This window comes from Gossypium arboreum, chromosome 6, assembly GCF_025698485.1.
Source record: "Gossypium arboreum isolate Shixiya-1 chromosome 6, ASM2569848v2, whole genome shotgun sequence".
Classification (NCBI taxonomy): Eukaryota; Viridiplantae; Streptophyta; class Magnoliopsida; order Malvales; family Malvaceae; genus Gossypium; species Gossypium arboreum.
In genome coordinates this window covers 106,615,068-106,636,041 of record NC_069075.1, presented here as the reverse complement: position 1 = coordinate 106,636,041, position 20,974 = coordinate 106,615,068, and the positions used below count along the sequence as shown (strand labels likewise).

General features: G+C 32.6%; 1 protein-coding gene and 2 non-coding genes across 3 annotated transcripts; 2 read left to right on the top strand and 1 right to left on the bottom strand.

Moving 5' to 3' along the window:
• Nucleotides 1-378: 378 nt before the first annotated feature.
• LOC128294808 (small nucleolar RNA R71) lies at nucleotides 379-485 on the top strand. Its single transcript, XR_008285115.1, has one exon. It is a non-coding gene; the product is annotated as a small nucleolar RNA R71 (small nucleolar RNA).
• A 9,643-nt stretch (nucleotides 486-10,128) lies between these two features.
• Nucleotides 10,129-10,854, top strand: LOC108485164 (uncharacterized). The gene has a single exon (XM_017789008.1). The coding sequence runs from the start codon at nucleotides 10,129-10,131 to the stop codon at nucleotides 10,852-10,854; it is 726 nt and encodes a 241-aa protein (XP_017644497.1).
• Nucleotides 10,855-19,555: 8,701 nt separating this feature from the next.
• On the bottom strand, nucleotides 19,556-19,662 carry LOC128295020 (small nucleolar RNA R71). The gene has a single exon (XR_008285327.1). It is a non-coding gene; the product is annotated as a small nucleolar RNA R71 (small nucleolar RNA).
• Nucleotides 19,663-20,974: the final 1,312 nt, after the last annotated feature.

The window sequence follows — 20,974 nt, the reverse complement described above, 5'->3', positions numbered from 1 at the left end:
ATATAATTCATTTGCTCGTTCTCCATGTTAGGGCCGTAGAGTGGATACTCTGAATTGCTCGTTCAACCTCCACTTGCATTGCACTACATTACTGGATGAACCTGCGTAGAACCAAGTAAACCATCAATTTTTCTATTCAAAAGTTCTACCTGATTTGAAAGCATAGCAACCGAATCGACGTTAAAAACGTCGGCTACTTTTGTCGGCTTTGTCCTCATGACTTGCCGCTGATAATTATTTAGTGACATCTCTTCTATGAACTCATAAGTCTCTTCAGGTGTCTTATTATTAATAGTTCCACTAGCATCTGCGTCGATCATTTGTCTAGTTAAGGGATTCAAACCATTGTGGAAAGTTTGAACCTGTAGCCAAAGAGGTAACCCATGGTGAGGGCGCCTTCTCAATAGATCCTTGTATCTCTCCCATGCATCATAAAGTGTTTCTAAGTCCATCTGCACAAAAGAAGAGATATCATTCCTCAACTTTGTCGTTTTGGCCGGCGGAAAGTATTTAAGCAAAAAACTTTCGGTCATTTGTTCCCAAGTAGTGATTGACCCTCGTGGAAACGAGTTCAACCATTGTTTAGCATTATTCTGTAACGAAAAGGGAAATAACCGAAGGCGAATGGCATCATCAGAAATGCCATTTATTTTGAAAGTATCGCAGAACTCTAAGAAGTTGGCCAAATGATTATTTGGGTCTTCATCCTGCAAACCATCAAACTGAACAAACTGTTGAATCATTTGTATAGTGTTAGGTTTCAGTTTAAAATTATTTGCAGCAATTGTAGGTCTAACAATACTCGATTCAGCCCCCGTTAGATTAGGCTTAGCATAGTCGTACATAGTACGAGGAGCGGGATTCTGATTCACTGGATTTGTGGCAACCACAGGAGGCAGTGGATTATTTTGATTTTCAGCCATCTCCTCGGTTGTAGCATGGATATCGCCCTCTCGTTCTTCCTCTATGTATTGTAGACTTCACCTCATTTCTCTTCAGTTTCTGCGAGCTGTGCTCTCGATCTCACTGTCAAAAAGCAAAGGTCCTGATGGGTTCCTCCTAGTCATAAACTAGAGACACCTGCCAGAAGCAATTGAAAAGAAAAATTAAACTAAAAACAAAAAGTAAATTGCAATAAAAGTAAAAAAATGGCTAAATTAATAGAAAGCGAGCGTTCCTAATATCTTAGTCTCCGGCAACGGTGCCAAAAACTTGATGGTCGCTAAACTAACTAAAAAATTCGACTAAGGCAAGCTCACCTATTGAATAGTAGTATAGTCATGGTGAGACCGGAAATATCGTATCCACAAGGACTAAAAGTACTAGTGATTACTATTTTTTTATTATCTAGCCTAAAAATTTAAGGGATGTTTTTAAACTAAAATTAACTATCTAATTGACTAAGAACGCGACAGAGAATAAAGTTGGAAAATACTTTTAGAAAACAAATGGAGAAGACAATACCCAAGGAAGAATTCACCTATACTTCCCTTACTACTTCTGAATTAGACGATTTATTCAATTGACTTAATCCGTAGAAATCCCTAGTTTATGTTAATATCTCTCTCGAGACTAAAAACAACTAACTTTAGGTCGATTAATCAAAATCTCTTTCTAATTAAAACCCCTATTGTCACATTAACTCGATCTATGGATTCCTTTATTAGATTTGACTCTAATCCGACAGATTTATGTCGTCCTATCTCTAGGATTGCATGCAACTCCGCTTAATTATGGAGGATCTACTCTTAAACAGGGACTTTTGCTCCACTGAATAAGCACATCAAAACCTGAATTAATATCCTAGAATATTAAAGCGAGGATTAAAACTCATAATTAAGAAAACGACAATTATTTATCATATAATTCAAATAGTAATAAGATCCGTCTTGGGTTTCAACTTCCCTAGGTATTTAAGGAATTTAGTTCATAACAATAGAGGAAAACATCTCAAATTGGGAGAACAACAAAACATAAAGAAACTCAAAGAACTTCTAAGGAAAATTGAATGGAGATCTTCAGTCTTGAAGGAGATCCTGCTTCTGAGCTGACTCCGATGGCTGTTCTTCAAGTATTTTTAGCTTTCTACCCTCCGTCCCCCTTTGATCCTCCTTTAGGATGTTTATATAGACTTTGGAATACCTAAAATAGCCCAAACTTAGCCTTTTTCGAGAAGAATTAGATTTGAGCTCGATAGGGACATGGTGGTGTGACACGTCCGTGTGAAGGTGCTCAGGCTGTGTGCGATTCTGACTTGGTTTAATGTCGACGCGGCCATGACACACGGGCGTGTGGCCTACCCGTGTGTCACACACGGGCATGTGGATTACCAATGTGGAAGTGCCTAGGCCGTGTGAAACACTGAATTAGGCCCAATTTGCCCGTTTTTGGCCTGTTTCTTGCTCTTTTTGCTATCCTTAGCTATCCTGAGTATAAAACATGAAATTAAATGTTTAGGAGCATCAAACTCATTAAATCTTATGACAATCCTTCCAAAAATATGCCAAGCATGGGGTAAAAATATGTATATATTATGGTTTATCAAGAACCCCAACCTAACACAATCAGAAACTTCGGTTAGTCGCTTACCAATCAATTGAAAAGAACCCTAACCCAAAACACTTGCTCAAGATATTACTTATCACTCACCTTGATCGATCACACTAAACCGTTGCAAGGGATTACTTAGAATCCTTAAAGACTACCTGCATCCCAATCGTAACTTGTTAACTAATACCATACGTGCAAATAGATGAACCAAGTGTATAGCAACTTACCGAAAGAGCTGACTAAGAATAGACGACAGTAGTATTCGGCCTACCTCTAGAAACACCCACTCGAACCGGGGCATAAGATGTAACAGTCGCACCTCCTAACAGTAATCGGCAGAGAAAAGAGTTGTTAGATGGAAAACTATTACAGTAGAAAAAAAGAGAAGAGAGAGAGCATAACTGAATAGTTGTATTATCACCAAAAACGACAGAGAGCACAGGAGAATCGGCACAGAGAAGGTGAAAGAATGAGTATTATTCGATCAAGAGGGAATCGATTGGGGGAAGAGGAAAAATGAGGTATTCAGTCAAAGTAACAGTATGAGAAAGAGGGGAGATCTATTAATTACAGAAGAATCGAAGGAGGAGGAGAAGAGAAGATGATATTCAGCTTTAACAATGCAGGAGGAAAACTCAATAAAAGCCGAAGGAATAGAGAGAAGAGAGAAAGGGATACTCGACAAATGACAAAAGGAGAAGGTCACTGATTAGAATCGATTGAAAGAGGGAGTAAGCACAGAAAAACAGAAGTAGAAAGCAAAAGACAGTAGGGCACCAAAGCAGAAATATCGAAAGATGAAGTAGAGAGAAAACTCCCAAAATCGAAAACGTCAGAACTAGGAGGAAAATGCCAAAATGACAGATGGTAGCCAAATTCTTCTGAGAAAGAGTTCAATTTCGGCACCACTACTTCCTTCCCTTGATCCACTCCTTGAAAACCTCTTCACATATCTCCACCAACTAGTTTGAACTCCACACAACCTCTTCTATCCAAATTTTCGTCCCCAAATCTCCCTAACAACCGAAACTCCTCAATCCACTCCCCAAAAACGTCCACCCCTTCCTCAACCACCAATTTCAAATTCCAATCCAACTTTTCAGTAATTCGGTTGAGCTAGGACACTTCCACGATACTAGTAGAAAAATAAAACTCCTATTGCGCATACCAGGACTTCAACCTCAAACCTCAAGTTACAATAACACACCACTTATCCCCTAAACCAATAGGCCCTTTATGTCATGAAATACCCATATTTATTTAAGAAATATACTGACTAGAGGCAGGGTTTATTCAAGTAAAAACAAAATTTTGCACAAGCCAAGGCTTGAACTCAGGACTTCTCCAACACTTCCTTGAACTCAGGACTTCTCCAACACTTCCTAAAACACTTAACCACTGAAATAAATACACATTTGTGTCACTTCTTGCACAACTAATCATTTATGTCCTGCCTCCTAACTGTTCCCATGCTCAAGACCTAATACTTCTAGGCCCAAAATTCGGGGCGTTACAGAAAAAATATAATTTAATTAAATTATGGATAGAATTATTTAATATTAACTTTTCAATTACCAATAAATATACCTACTTGATTGATTAAAAAATAAAAGAGAGATGAATGAGATCTAAAGCATCAAATTTTATAATTTCAAACTGAATATTCTAAGAAGATTAAACACCAACATACTTTTTAATATTTGTGAAAAAAAAAAGAAAATAAAAGAGTTACAATTAAGATATCCTGCTATGCCCAACTTGGCATGCATCATCATGCAGTTCTCTCAAGATCTGACCTATACTCGAATTCAACCCCATCCTAGTAAGGCCACAAGAACAAAATTACCCTCACCAAAACATGTTGTATCCTTACTTTCTATGACCAACTAAGTATATTTTTTATTCTCCTAACTAAAACATTGTGTTTACCAACTAAGTGTATTTTTTATTCTCCTAACTAAAGCATTGTGTTTAGCCTTCTCCAGAGAACATAAAATTTTCACCACTGTTATATTGTCCATTTTTAAAATCACCCTATGAAACCTGCAATTCTAAGTAAGGAGACCCTTCCAAGCACTTTATAAATTGACATCAAGCACAAAACATGAACCCAGATCACTATACAAGCCTTGCAACCACTTCGCATTATGATCCTTGATGACTTCATCTGTTGTTGTTATATCTAACGTTCGTTGAACCACTCCATCTGTATTGATTTCAAATAAAAATGGGTAAACTACCCTATTCTCACTTTAGATAGGGGTTAATTTTATTTTGGTCACCCTAACAAATTTTTTATTAATTTTGTCATCGTCGTTAAAAAGATTGATCAAACTAATCACTCAATCGTTAAATGGTAAAAAAAAATGTTGACTTAGAATTTCCACTTCCATTTTTTTCCTTTTTTCCAGACCTTTCCTTTTTTTTTACTATTTTTTTATCTTTTCCCTTTTTCTATTCTTTCTTCTTCTTTTCCTCCCACAAACCCTAGCAGCTGCCCCTTTTATTAACGTGGCCATTGGATTCGAGTGGCCTTACTCGACCTAGTATCGCTTAACTCTTTCCAATGTCGTTAATGGTTGATTAAATTGGGAGAGTTCTTGGTTTTGGTTTAAATGAAAAATTTGAGGGGTTTCATGTTCATTCCTGAATATCAAAGAAGAAGAGATTTATGGGGGTATTTTAGAGTGTTCCATCACCAAAAATGATGTGGCTAACGGAATAGTGGTACCTAACAAGTCATTTAACCATTTCCATTCAACTATTTCAACATAGGTTTGACCTATTACCAACTACCTATTTCCATACATTACATCAAATACCATTTCAAATAAACCAACCAAACCATTCAATTATCAACTTTTACCTAAGCCAAGTCATATAGAATCATGCTATTTCATTTCCATTTCAAGCACTTGAGCATATATGCACATCCATTCAATTAACTTACCATTTCTTCAATATTCAACTTTTAGCATACCTAATGATATATTCAAGTTTAAAATCATCAACTGAACCACATCAAGCATTAAATAGTTCATACACCATTTGGTACATACTAACTTTTCAATATCTTAACATTTGCCACAAATTTCAAACATACAAAATGATCAAGATAGTGACCATTTTCTTAACATCTCATCCCTATATACATGCCACAACCCCAAAACTCAAAATGATCAAAAAGCTATCAATTCGATGATAGGATAGTGTGAGCTTCAAAATCGATACGGCTTGACGTGTTCCGCAAGGTGACGATCTACAAGGAAAAGGGAAAACAAACGGGGTAAGCATATAGGATGTTTAGTAAGCTCATATGGAAACTAAAGCTTAATTTGATCATTTAAGCATAAAACTTATTCTAATAGCTACAAATTAAATTTCCTTGGCACTTGAATACATATCTAACATGCAACATCACCACAAATCGAATACATTAGTTACGTTCTCAAATTGTAATACCGTCAACTTATAAAACATAATCACATAGCAATCTACATGTCAAGTATCATCTATGCCATTTCATTCTCAATTCATGTTTTAAATTTCATTTTCAATCAATTGGATGTCGCCTGGTGGAAATATAGTAAAACGGATTTGGATATACGGGAATGTAGTGTTCACACAAGCTGACAGTATTTCAGGGTTGCTCACACAAGCTGACATTGTAATCGGATTGCTCACACAAGGTGACATCATATTAAGGTTTCTCGCATGGGCTAAACTAATGATATGTATAATCTAAGGATCTGCAACAAATTCTAGATCTCGTAACATCATGTAAATCCTTGATCAATTATGTGTATAACCCTAATGACATGTCATATTTATCTTAAGATTTTACTAAGTTCACTCCGTCATCATTTTCGTATCATGACATTATCATTTCTTGTACATCATTTCATTTCTCATATAAGATATATATTCATTCAATATTCTCATTTACATTCTATTCTATTTTAATATAACAAATATTCTCATAAATTCACAATCAGTCCTTTTTTTTGTTAAAATGTCAAATTTGCTGATTCATTTCAATCCAATACCTAAATAAAATAGAACACTAATCAACATAACATAAAATAAAATAGTAAGTTCCATACGAACTTACCAAGTCAAAACAAAAAACAAATAAATCTTCAGGGACTAATCAACAATTTTGGTTTTTCCTCAATTATCACTGGTTTGATTCAATTATTAATATATACAATTATTCCATTCAATTCATCAATACCAAACATTTATACACTATTCCATGATATAAATGAACCTATGAAACTTTATTTTTTGATACCCCTTATGTTTTACATTTATTTCCCTAAAGTCGAAATAGCCATAACTTTCAATTTTGAGCTTTGTTTTAAAAACTGACCTCAATAACATTCATTAAAGTCCCTTTACTACCTATTATTACTGAGATTTCACATCAATTTTATAATTTATTCGCTTTAGTCCTTATTTACAAAACTAAGAACCAAACATTACAATTTAGTCCTTTTTCATAATCTAAGCTTAAAATCTATCAATTTAACATCATTTTCTTCAAGAAATCAGCAATGGAAACTTTCAAAAACTTTAACAATTTTACAAATTGGTACATGGGCTAAATCAAGTTCCCATGACCTCAAAAACATAAAAATTACAAGAAAATGACTTGAAATCACATACCAATTGAAGACCAAATGTAAAACTTCAAAAATGGCTTCTCCCTTGGGTTTTTAAGCTTTGTTAAATTGAAGAAGAAAAGATGAACACAAATTTTCACTTAAGTTTAATATATACTTAGATTAATTTATTAATCACTTAATTAACTTAAATAAACCTTAATTAATTAATCTTAATCTCAATTAACAAAATTTAGTTGATGGTAGCATCATCATCCTCTAATTGATCAAACAAAATGGTTCATTTATCATTTTGAACTTTTAGCTAATTAAAAATCTATATCGATAAGACTTTTACAATTTAGTCTTTGTACCTAAATTAAACAATTAATAGACAAAATTGACGGAACAAACTTTAATAAAATTTTATACTAACCCTGTAAATATTCATATTTAAATTTACGGACCTATTTTATGGAAATAGGGTTCCGAAATTGCCTTTTTTAGCACCATTAAATATCAGGTTGTTACATGAACTTTTACAACTTAGTCTTTAGGCCTTAATTAAACATATTTTCGGATAAATTGCTTAACCGATTTTCAATTCATCTATATACTAACCCCAATATCCCTATTTAATGTTTACGAACTCGATTCACGAAACGAGGTTCCGAAATTGCACTTTCCGACACCACTGAAAACCGAGCCGTTACAATAACTCTAATTAATCTAAACAAGAAGTAGTTTTAAATTAAATTTTCATATTGATTATGAAACATAAAACTACTAAATAACTTAAAATACTCTAAAATATTCAAAATTTAGAATAAACAAATAATAAAATATTAAAACCTAATAAATATAATATTAAGCTCATATATAATAAAAATTAAGTCTAAAAATCGAACCCAATATGATTTAACTCGAATTAAAAATTCGTAATTCGTAATTTTCATAATAATCCCATCCAGATATTTTGCTCGCATAATCTTTATTAAAACAATCATAACTTGAGCTTCTGAACTCAAAATCGAGTGATTCAAAATGTGTTTCAAAGATAAGAGATAAATCTCCGAATGCTATGAAAAGATCTCTACCCAGAAATGCTTACATCCCATTCAAAAAGTCATTACAAGTCGATTGATTTTTTAAACTTAAAAATTAACAGCTTCAATAAATGGAATTTAATAAATTTCACATCATCTGTACATATGTCAATAAATAATTAGATTAATATACTAAAAAAAGCCTGTAAAACTAACTATATGCCTTTTTGTCTAACTAAACAAGCTTTATTCTTTGTTTTTATTCATGAGAATAAAGTAAAAAAAATGTTTGGAGAATCCCAAATACTTGAGTGAAAAACAATGCTGTTAAGATATGAAAGTGTTTATATTCAATTTTTTAATTTTATAATTTAAAATAATTTTAACCACATTGTTAAAGATTATATGATTTGTTTTTACAACTAATAAAATTGTCATATATGCAACAAAATTAAAGGTTTTTCCTAATGTACTTGTCAAAATTTTCCTAAGTCATTATGTCACGTGATTTAGTTTTAAAATGTAAGTATTTTTATTTTTAAAAAATTTTGATACATCGCGAGTGGAGTTTTTAGACTGTACAAGTAGGTTTAATATTTGACAAGTGTATTATAAGATGTAGTAAAAAATAAAAATAATTATATAAATAAATGTAATATTTATTACATCCTCAATCCACTTTCACTCACTGTATATCAAATAATTATCCTTTTATTTTTGTTAAAATCAAAGACATCCATTCAATAAGAGTTTATTTAGTTGCAAAACAAACATAGTGGTAAAATTACAATTTTTTAGAAATTTTGTGTCAAAATTATTTAAATTGAATTATCAAATTTTAAAAGATAAAAAATTACATTTTTTCCTTTTTGGCCAAAGGATTTAAGATTTAAATTAAATGTTTATTTTTAGATGTTAAAAGCATTCATTTAATTAAGAAGGTGAAATCCTATCTACCCTTTAATTCTCTCATGCAATTAATTAAAATTATTAATGGACAATATCACATTGGTCATAGACTTTTTTAAAGTAAATAAATATTATAAATCTTTGTATTTTTCATAAATTTAGAATTTAACTTTTGTAGTTTTATTTTAAAATTTTATAACTTTTGTAGTTTTGTTTTAAAATTTTAATCTTTCTAATTTTAAAATAAAAGTATAAAACTAAATTCTAAATTCACGAAGAATATATATGAACTTATTACATAATTTTAACTTTTTTAATTATAGTTTATTACCTCACACAACATCTCTACTAATGTCTTAAAATGTATCTAATTAAAGTGTCGTATCTAATTAAATGACACTTGTTCAACTCTTTTCTTCCTTCTTTATTCATTATAAAATCATAGTCAAATTTTATATACGATACTTTACTATGTTGAAATTTAGGATTAATCTTTATATTGCATATTTTAATCTTAAAAACATATTTCTAACACACATACAAAATAAAATCTATTTTAACATGATAAATTGGAATAGGTATTTTAAAAAAAATTCAGCCTTAATGTTTTAATTGAAATAATTACGTGTCAACTATTTAAACTAACGATGATATTATAAAAGTAGCGAGAACTAAATTATGTCAAATTAAAGTATAGATACTAAATATTATATTTAAATATAGTAGAGGGTCATAAACATAATTTAACCTAAAACAATTTATACCTAACACAATCATGTCATTTGATTTAATAAAAGTTTGTTTTTAAATATTTTTAATTAAAATTTTAATTAATAAAGATTTAACCGTGCCAAACAAGTGTCTTTAACAAAAGATTTAACCATCGTTTCATACAAGTAAAGACATCTAATAATTTATTATAATATTATTAAAATTGTATAAAAAAATTGAAGGACAGAGTATTTATTCTAGTTAAATATTTTTTTTTAAGTTACCCATTGCATGTGGTTAGTGCTCAAATGGATTTCCATGAGTGGCTTTCTTGGATATTGAAGATGTATCATACAACAAAACATAATGAAATTTGTGTTACACTGTGGGCTATATGGTTTGCCCGGAATCATATGGTGCATGAGGGAACAAACCAGAGTGTGGGTGAGATTGTTAGCTTCATTCGCAGCTATTGTGTGAAATTGGTCTCTGTGATCCCTACAAATAAAGGTGTAGTTTTCGGCTTTCAAGTTCGGTGGTCTCTGCCACCTACAGGGGTGGTCAAAATAAATGTTGATGCTGGGTTTAGATTAAATCAAAAGACAGTTACAGCAAGGGTTGTGATTCGAGATAAAAATAAGGAAATTTTGGGGGCTTGTTGTAAAATCACTTACCCTGTTCTTTCGATCTTTGCAACAGAAGCAGTTGCGGTGATACACAGGCTCCGATTTGCTAAAGAGTTGGGTTTTCTGTCAATAATAGTCAAGGGAGATTCAAGATCTGTTATTAGGAAGACTAATAATCATGAACATCATTTCTCGGGTATAAGTGCTCTTACATGGTCCGCAAAGGAGATAGCGAAAGAATTTTACGCTTGCGCCTTCCACTTCATTAGCAAATCTAGGAACAAAACAGCGCATGCAATGGTGCAAGAGGGATTAAGTCAAGTTGAGGATGGCTACTGGGTCGAAGATGGTCCGGCGTTGGTAGAAGCAACGACTGCAGAAGACTGTCGTCTTCATGAACCTCTATAGAACTATTGGTTTTCTTTGAAGGGTTATGAGGATTTGCGTTCTGATGACTACATTTCTTCTTTGGTTGCTCTCTATCTAGTATTGTTAATGATCTTGTTTGAGCAACTATCGGACGGAATCCCACGACTGAGGGATTCATTTTAGTGGTTAATTATTTTTCTTTGTTCCGTTCTTCAATAAAGAGGTCAGCTTTTGAGTTCAAAAAAAATTATATATATATATATATATTGAGTTAATTGCACCATACATCTCTAAACTATAACCTTCATCCTAAATTGGTCCACAATTTTTAAAATATTTTAAATAACTATCAATAATATATCAAGAAAGTTAATTTTTCACTAAAATTATTAATTTAACCATTAAATGAAATGTCAAGTCTTATGTGGCATAGTTCAAAAGAAAAGTTTAAAGAAAAATAAATATTGTAAAAATATTGGCTTTGAGGTTTTGAAGTTTTACAAGAGATTTAAGGCTTATTCTCTCCATGTTCTTTTTTCTATTTTACTTTATTTTTATTTTTACCTTTAAAAATTATGTAGTAACATTTTACTTTTCTTTCAAAATTTTTATTTTAAATTATTTCACATAAGATTTTAAATTTTAATGGCTAAATTAACATTTTTAATAATTGAAGGAATTGAATGATATAACATTTATTGTTTAATAATGTAATTAGAATATTTTGAAGTTTGTGGGTCAATTTAAAATGATGGTCATAATTTAGAGATATTGGATGCAATTGACTCTTTTTTTTTTTTCAAATATCTTAAGGCTAGACCTGTACATAGGTTGGATGGTAGGCCCATCCTGATCAGTCAAGCCTAATTTTGGGTTGAGTTTAGGCAAAAATTTATTGTCTTTGGACTGGCCCGACTTGAATTCAAATTAAATAATTTTTAAAATATTTTTATTTAAATTTAATTATAAAAATATATAAATATTAATATTGTTATGAATATTTTATTAAGTGCATGTCCATCAAGATCAAGATAAGTCTTGATGTAATTTAAATTCTATAGTCATTAGAATTAGATCTCTACTTCATTTATACTTCTTATGCCTATAAATATAGACTTTGGAGAAGCATTGTAAATATTCCCATTAATCAATTAAATATGCTCTCTCTTTGCTCTCTCATACTCTTTGTTCTTTATTTTTTATCTTTTAATTTTGTTAACACATTATCAACACGATTCTCTTTTATTTTATAATACGGTCACTCCAAATCTGTTGCTCAAGTTGTTGTCGATTGCCTTATAGAGCTATTGCAATTTCAGTCTTCAATTGAGGCCTGCGCACTATGGGTAATCATTATCCAAAGAAATTTATATAATCCTTACGTGTGCTCATGATAATAGCTAGGGTGATAATAATGATGTTAAAGAATCTCGTGTATATTTTACTATAATTTATTTATTATATCATGTTTATTATAATTGAAGACTAATCATGACAACATGAATAGTAGATTTTGATTTGAAATCCACGCATGTTTGCGATGGTGATTATGAAATAAAAAATCTATTGGGACATTTATAAGTTTGTCTTGGTAAATCTATTGCATTCCCCGATGTGAACACAAACACAAAAGAAAATAAAAACCACCTATTCCAATATTTAATAGTATAAAATTAGTTGAAAGCTCCAGAAGAGCTAATATATCAGTATCTAAAAAGCACAAAATTTGAGATGGTTACTGCATTAATTTTAAAAGATATTCATTATAATAGATATCATATTGAGATTGTGAATGAAGAAAAAATTATATTTTATATGAATCATTATTGTTATAACTATCTATTTTGAAAGGATGAAAAAAAGGGAGGATTGAGTTATTGATTACTCTTGTTATTAAATTGAATTGATTGTGATTAATTTTGTGATCTTCTTTTGTCATCATCCCTATTAAAGGGTTGAAAGCAAAATATTTGACGATGAAAGGTCTATTTATGAACAATAGAATATGGTATTTCTATCTAAAGCTCGTTACGGTTGGATGCACCTGAAGTTGCAAGTTTCTTTTTAAATTGTGAGTATAACTCTACAGTATTCAGAATAAGTTCTCAAGCAAAATTACGTGAAAAATATTACTGATGAGAACTTACGAAAGAGAAAAATTATGTATGAAAAGTCATTGGTTATGTACTTGTTGTACACTTGGAAAATAAGATACACTCTAAAAGTTTGCTATTAATAATTTTTTTGGATATTTGAAGATTTTGGCATATTCCCTGAAATGAATATTGCATACAATTGTTTGGAATTTATATTTATTTTGTTGACTTAGTGACATAATAGACTTCACAATGATTTAGACATTTCCAGTAGTAAATGTCACAATAGTATTTATATGTGGATACAAAGTAAAAGGGATGACAGTAAAATTATCAAATTGTCACATTTATATTGACATTATTAGTACAATTGAAATGCATGTTAAAGTAAACCAGAAGTTTTCTGATACAAATGCATTTACTACTTGGTGTGACCAATTAGACTATCCGGAATCATATATGATGATAAAATTAATTGAGAATTGATATTGACATTCATTAAAAAACCAGAAGATTTTTTAATTGAAAGAATTTTCGTTTGTTGTTTATTTTCAATTAGAATTGATTGTTAGAAACTCACTAGCTAAAGTTGAAATTTAATGTCTTACATTTCTGAAATGAATATGGGCTCATTCATCCACCATGTGGATGATTTTTATATTATATGATTCCTGGTAGATACATCTACAAAATAATCACGTATGTGTTATCAACTTGCAACCTGTCGTTTGCAAGATTGCTTGTTTAAATAATCAATTTCAGATCATGCAATTAAAACAATTCATCTTGCTAATACTGATGAGCTTATATCTCAGTCTTTTATTGATTGATTTTTTATTATTTATGCGCATAATGGTTTAGAGAAATTATTGACTAAACAATTCTGATTAAAACCATTACTTATAAGAACTAAACTTCCTCTTTCAACATGAGATTATGTTGATTTAAGTGCTGTATGCATCAAGTCAATAAGTTATAAATACTCCCCCATTACAATTGGTTTTTTATCAAGAGCTAAATATTTCCCATATTTGAATTTTTGTATGTGCGTATATGTTCCAATTGTTCCACCAGAACGCACAAAGATGAGTGAACCTCAAAGAAAGTTGAAAATATATATTAATTACAAGTCTCTTTGTATTATTAGATGTTTTGAATGTATTGGAGATTCAATTATGACATGATTTATGATTATCATTTGGATTCGATAGTTGGGGGGAGTAATTTGAACTAGAAGTTCAACAATAATAACTCATTTTATTATAAGTTAACTGTCAGATGTATTTAGAAACTTAAAGAGAATAACTGAGTGTTATATACCATCTAATATTTTAATTTGAATCAAAGTCCCAATAGGACAATCAGTTAGAATAAATAATAGATTAATCGGTTCCAAAGATGAAAATTTTTTTAGATAGTCATATAATGGAGGCGGGTGCTCTAGAAAAGACCCAAGACATAACTAATAAGTAAAACTCCAGAAGAGATTCAAGTACCTGAAACTGAAGATTAAAATAGTGAAAATAAAGAAATCTCGATCGTTATGTCAATTCGAGAAAATGTGGAACCGATAATAAAAGTAGTCGACAATGGTTTGCATGCCATAGGAGAATCTTGAATAAATCTGTAGAATAGATTGTTCAAAATAGAAAGACGCAACTCAAGTACAATTAAATTCATGGAATTTTTGGACCAATAGTCTAAATACCTAAAGGTATAAAGCTAGTAAAGGTACACATAAAGTAGTTTTTCAAAAAAAAAAAAAAATATGAAGTTTTTGTTAAGTCCTGACATTGATTATGAAAAGATATAATATTATTTTATGGTAGGTACAATCACCTTTAGATATATTATTAAACTAATAGTTCATAAAAGATTTAACTTGCGTCTAATGATTGTTATTACAACCTTTTATGAATCACTATGTAGTAAAGTTTCTATTAAAATACTTGAAGGATTTAGAATGCTAAAAGCATATTGAAATTCTCATAAAATTGTTCATTTATATGAATTGAAATAATTTGAACATATGTGGTAAATTTGACTTAGTGAATAGTAGTTGGAGGATTATAAAATGATCCAAAATACCTATTCGTGTTTTTATAGAAGAATATGATTAAAGTTTGCTATGATTTGTAACCTCCCAAACCCAGCCTAGAAGTTACGGCTAGATTGAGAAGGCTACATTAGCCATCGAAATGGCTAAGTTAACTTACGTAAATAAACTCATTTTAGAGAAAACTGTAGTTGTACTTTGAGTTAGCTTAAAAGCATTCATTCATTAGGTCATGTATGCTTAGAATTCATTTTACTGTTGACAGTGTTGTTTTAAAAAAACCGTTTGCAGCTCTTCTTTAAAAAAAACTCGAAGTTAAACTAATACAGCGGAAAAACCATTTTTCAAGTCATTTTGGAAAATTAGTTGCCTTATTGCTTTGTTTTTTAAAAACAGTTCATTTGCAATGTAATGGAAACTAGGGAACAGTATCAAATTTTACTTAAGCTCGATATCATGCATTATCCAGTTATTATGCTTGAGTAATTCATGCATGCAAAAATCCCTAAAAGAAAAGTTACCAAGTCACAGACCAGAAATAATTAAAAATTACACGCCAAAACCAATAAAGACTTAATAATACTTAATTAAATAATTATAATTCGAGGTCTAAGTTGATTCTCCAAATGTTGAGTCCAGTCCTAATTTTGAGGTTTACCTAAAAAGTTATCCACTATTAGGGGGTGAGCTTATGAAAAGCTCAGTGTGAGTCGAATAATTATTTAAACGGGAAAAAACATCAAATACAGTGAATCATATTAGCATTAATAGAAGAAAACAAAACCATCATAGGAATTTCATGTCATTACATAGCCATTATCAAATTGATGTCAAAAGGCGTATGAGCATAGTTCATCATTCATTCGAGTAACAATTATTAATTCTGATACCATTCAATACAAAAAAATACAATGCATAGCATAAATTAATAACATTCGAATATATCATGCACATGATGCAATGCAAAAAGGTTCCTACCCATACCATCCGCTACACACCACGAGTTCCCCAAAACCTATCTGTCAAACTCCAAAATATTATGAGCATAGCTTGATGTGGCAAAACCACCGAATAATAAATAATGCAGAATATCTACCGGATATCAAATAGTGCGATACAATCACCAATAACATATAATATGCGATAAAATAGCCAATCCCCTCAGTATTCCAGGTGCAGTGCACTGACTACGAATAATGCAGACCTAATATGCCGCCGATACTCCACAGAACTCCTCCGTCAACCACAAAATCCCAACCCAATGCATATGCAATATGTCACACAATCTCATACATAATCATATCTCAATACTTTTTACATCCATTTGACATGTTTAGTATGTCCTCAATAATCACATACTTTCAGTAAATGGAAACAATGTTCCAATGTTTCAAATTACCATTGTGTTGGTATCAATCAATATCATTCAATTTCACTTACTTTACAGATTTTAATTGTGGATAAATAGCACCCTTTTCAGTACACGATGTAACAAATATCTCATGCGTTTGAATCATATATAAGCTTAATATTTCAACACATTATATCATTCAGTCAAACATTCTCATATCTCATAACTCAAATATGCAATTACAAACTCAATCAAACATCCATACTATCAAAGCAATTTTGCCAACATGTCAATCTTTTAAGGCTCGAAACATACCTAGTTCGGCCACTCACAAAATTTATAATTTGGTTATTAAGACAATCCAAACAGCAAGCTAATTTATCATATATAGCATGGTATTTAACATTTTTAAATAATTTTATGAGTTTAGGACCCACACCTTATTTTTTGCTTCCTCGTAGCACACTAGCAAATTTTTCAATTTTCCTTAATAATTCATTAAATGAACCTAAACTGAAATTCAATATAAATTCAATCAATTTACCATTATACTAGCCCAAAAACACCAACTTATGAGTTTAAACCAATCGTTAAAATTATAACTATTTTATGAATCCAAACTAGTTAGACTCTTTGTAACGCCCCAAAATTCTTATTTTTGTTTCTGTTAAAAGGTGACACAATGTGTATATGCTTCAGTGGTTAAGTGTTCTAGGTATGTGTGAGAGGTCCCAAGTTCAAGTCCTACCTTTGTCAATTTTTGTAATTTTTAGAATTAAGCCCTATATCTGTTCAATGGGCTTATATTTAATTGCCTGTAGTTCCATATCAGAATGAGCTTGTTGGTTTGAGTGGTAAGGGTGTGCTGTGTTATACTGGAGGTCTTGTGTTCAAATCCCTATGTGAGCGTGGGAGTTTATTTTTGCTCATTTGACCGAGAGAGTTTCGGTCAAACAAGAAAGAAACTGACATTTCATCTCCCTCTCCCTGCATTTTCTTTTTTCCTCTTCCTCTATCGATTTTGATCTTTCGTATTGTAGTCCTTTCGTCTCGTTATTTTGGTGTTTCACACTATTCTAGTAAGTGGGATTTTAGTTTCTGGAACTTGGTTTTTTTAACATGTTGGTTAAAGCTTAATTGTTGTATTGGATGTTTGGTATATAAGTTAAGGAACTTTTTTTCATGTTTCTAAAGTAGGAAAACGTAGTGAGCAGTAAGGTTACGCTCGGATTTCCTAAACCACGTTAAAGATTGATTGTTTCATCGGTAAGTCACTTGTGTAATTTTTGGGCTTAAGTTTTGGCTCGTAAATCATTTGTTAAGTGGCCTTTGGATTGTTGTTATTAGGTTTTGAAGAGATCGGGGTTGCTATTGCATTGCTTTCAAAATAGGTGTGTACCCGAAACACAAAAAAATGAGATTCGGTGAAAGCTAAAAAACCCCACTGTCGATGCCACACGAGCGTGTGGTCGCCCCTATGGTAGGCCGTGTGTGACAACACGGCCATGTGGTTGACGAAGACATGGTCGTACGCAGCATACGACCGTGTAGTGGCTAAGGTGTGGTCGTGTAGGTTACACGAGCGTGTGGGTCCACACGGGTAGTCCACACAAGCGTGTGGAAATTTGGGCCAGGCCTTGTGATCCACACGGGCCTGGGCGTGTGGGCAACACGGGCAAGCCATATGGGCGCGTGGGCCCATTTAGTTAAAATGTTTCCTAGGGTTGCACAAGTTGCCCAAGTTGACTGTGAACCTACTGTAGGGTCGATAAGTGATAAACCGTAATTTATATATATTTTTATCCCATGCTTAACACATTTTATGGATGATTTTCCCTTAGAATTGGTGAACGATGCTCCTGATGCCTTAATTTCATGTTTTATACTTAGGAGAGCATAGGAGAGCGAAAAGAACGAGAAAAGGGCCAAAAATGGAGAAAATAGGCTAAAGTACGAAATCAACACGGCCTGGATGTCCTCACACGGGCAGACCACATAGCCGTGTCAATTTGGCAGAATCGAAGCATGACTCACACTGGTGTACTACACGGCCGTGCCTATTTAACAGGCTCGAGTATGGCCTGAAGTAATCGCACATGGGCATGTCACACGGGCGTGTCCCTGTCGAGCCCAAGTTGAATCCAATTCGAAAAAGGCCAATTTTGAGGGCTTCTAGGCATTCTAAAGCCTATAAATACACCCTAAATGAGGAAGGAAACAGAGACAGAGAAAATGAGGCAGGGAACTGCTCAAGAGAAGCCGATTGATCCATCTCAGAAGCCGGATAATTAGTTAGTTAAAACAAAACCCCCTTATTCTTAGGCTAGATAATAAAAAGACAGTCATTACTAGTACTTTTAGTTCCTTTGGGTTCGACAATCCGGTCTTGCTAAAACTATACTAATATTTGATAGGTACACTTTCCTACATCGTGATAATAGTTAGTTTCAAGAACGATCCATTATAAATATTTAAAACCTATCACACGAAAATTGCGATCAAGTTTTTGGCGCCGTTGCCGGGGAACTAAGATATTAGGAACCCTCAATTTTTATTACTTTAGCCATTTAATTTTATTGCAATTTAATTTTAATTTAATTTTTATTTTTATTTATTAATTTACTTTTTTCTTTCTCTTGGCAGGTTTTTATAGTTTATGACTAGGAGAAACCCGTCAGGACCACTACTTTTTAACGAAGAAATCGATCGCACAGTTCGCAGAAACCAAAGAGAAATAAGGCGAATCATAAGATACGTAGAGAACGAGCAAGAGGACGATACTCAAACCCCAACCAAAGAGATGGCTGAAAACCAAGATAATCAGCTGCCTCCTGCAATACACGTTGAACTAGCAAATCAGAATCCTGCTCCTCGTACTATGTATGATTATGCTAACCCTACTTTAACAGGAACTGAGTCAAGTATAGTTAGGCCTGCTATTGCTGCAAATAATTTTAAACTAAAACCTAACATATTCAAATGATACAGCAATTTGTTCAATTTGATGGTTTGCAGGATGAGGATCCAAACACTCACTTGGAAAATTTCCTGGAATTTTGTAATACATTTAAAATTAATGGCGTTTCTGATGATGCAATACGTCTTCAGTTGTTTCCCTTTTCGTTGAGGAAAAAAGCTAAACACTAGTTGAACTCGTTACTACAAGGGTCAATCACTACTTGGGAACAAATGACCAAAAAATTTCTATTAAAATATTTTCCACCGGCTAAAATGGCCAAATTACGTAACGATATATCTTCGTTTGTGCATATGGACTTAGAAACTCTTTATGATGCATGGGAGAGATACAAGGACTTACTGAGAAGGTGCCCTCACCATAGGTTACTGCTTTGGCTACAGGTTCAAACATTCCATAATAGCCTGAATCCTTCGATAGGAAAAATGGATGACGCAACTGTTGTTGGAACCATCAATAATAAAATACCTGAAAATACTTATGAGTTTATTGAAGAGATGTCACTGAATAACTATCAGTGGCAAGTCATGAGGACTAAGCCAACTAAAACAGCTGGCATTTATAATGTCGATTCGGTCACCATGCTCTCTAATCAGGTAGAACTCTTGAATAAGAAAATTGATGGTTTTCTTAGTTCTTCACAGGTTCACCCAGTAATGCAGTGCAAAGCAAGTGGAGGTGGATCGAGCAATTCAACATACCCACCTTATAGCCATAACACAGAGAACGAGCTGTTAAATTACATGGGTAACAATTCTCAATCCAAAAATAACCCATATAGTAACACTTATAATGCAGGTTGGAGGAACCATCCCAATTTCTCGTGGGGCGGTCAAGGAAATCAAAGACCACAACATCCTCCAGGCTTCCAACAACTACCCTATCAACAAGAGAAGAAGTTAAACCTTGAAGAGATGCTCACAAAGTTTATCTCGGTGTCAGAAACTCGTTTTCAGAATACCGAGATAGCACATAAAAATTAACAAGTGTCGATCCAAGGGCTCGAAACTCAGATAGGCCAGCTTTCCAAACTAATCTCCGAACAACCACAAAGTAGCTTGCCAAGTAATACTGAACCCAACCCAAGGGAACAGCTCAACGAGATTAATGTTCAAGATGAAGAAGGATTCGTTGAGCCTGAGCCAGAACGAGGCAAGAAATTGTGGTGAGCAGAGGTCAATGTGAGGTAGGTCATAATAAAAACAAAATTTTGATTGCTGCTAGCTAGGGATTGGGGTAGGGGATAAAGGCATCCAACGCAATGAAGAAGACAATGCACAAAGGACTGCTTTCGATTCTCTTCTCTGCCGAGCTAATCTAATCTTAAGCAAAGGATTCCCCATCCTTCCTATGATCTTTTGCGTAGCCACAAATAGAATGAGTGATGTCAATCAGTGAATGTTCAATCTAAACCTCGTGCGCCATACCCCAATGTGACAAGGAAAGACCGCTCAGATGAACAATTAGGTAAATTCCTCAAACTCTTAAAAAAATTACATATTAACTTACCGTTTATTGAAGCTCTATCGCAGATGCCAAACGCAATGAAATTTTTAAAGGAGCTTTTAAAAAATAAGCGAAAGTTAGACGAGGCGTCGCATGTGGAGCTAAACGCAGTTTGTTCAGCTATTCTCCAAAATAAACTACCCAACAAACTAAAAGATCCAGGGAGTTTTACA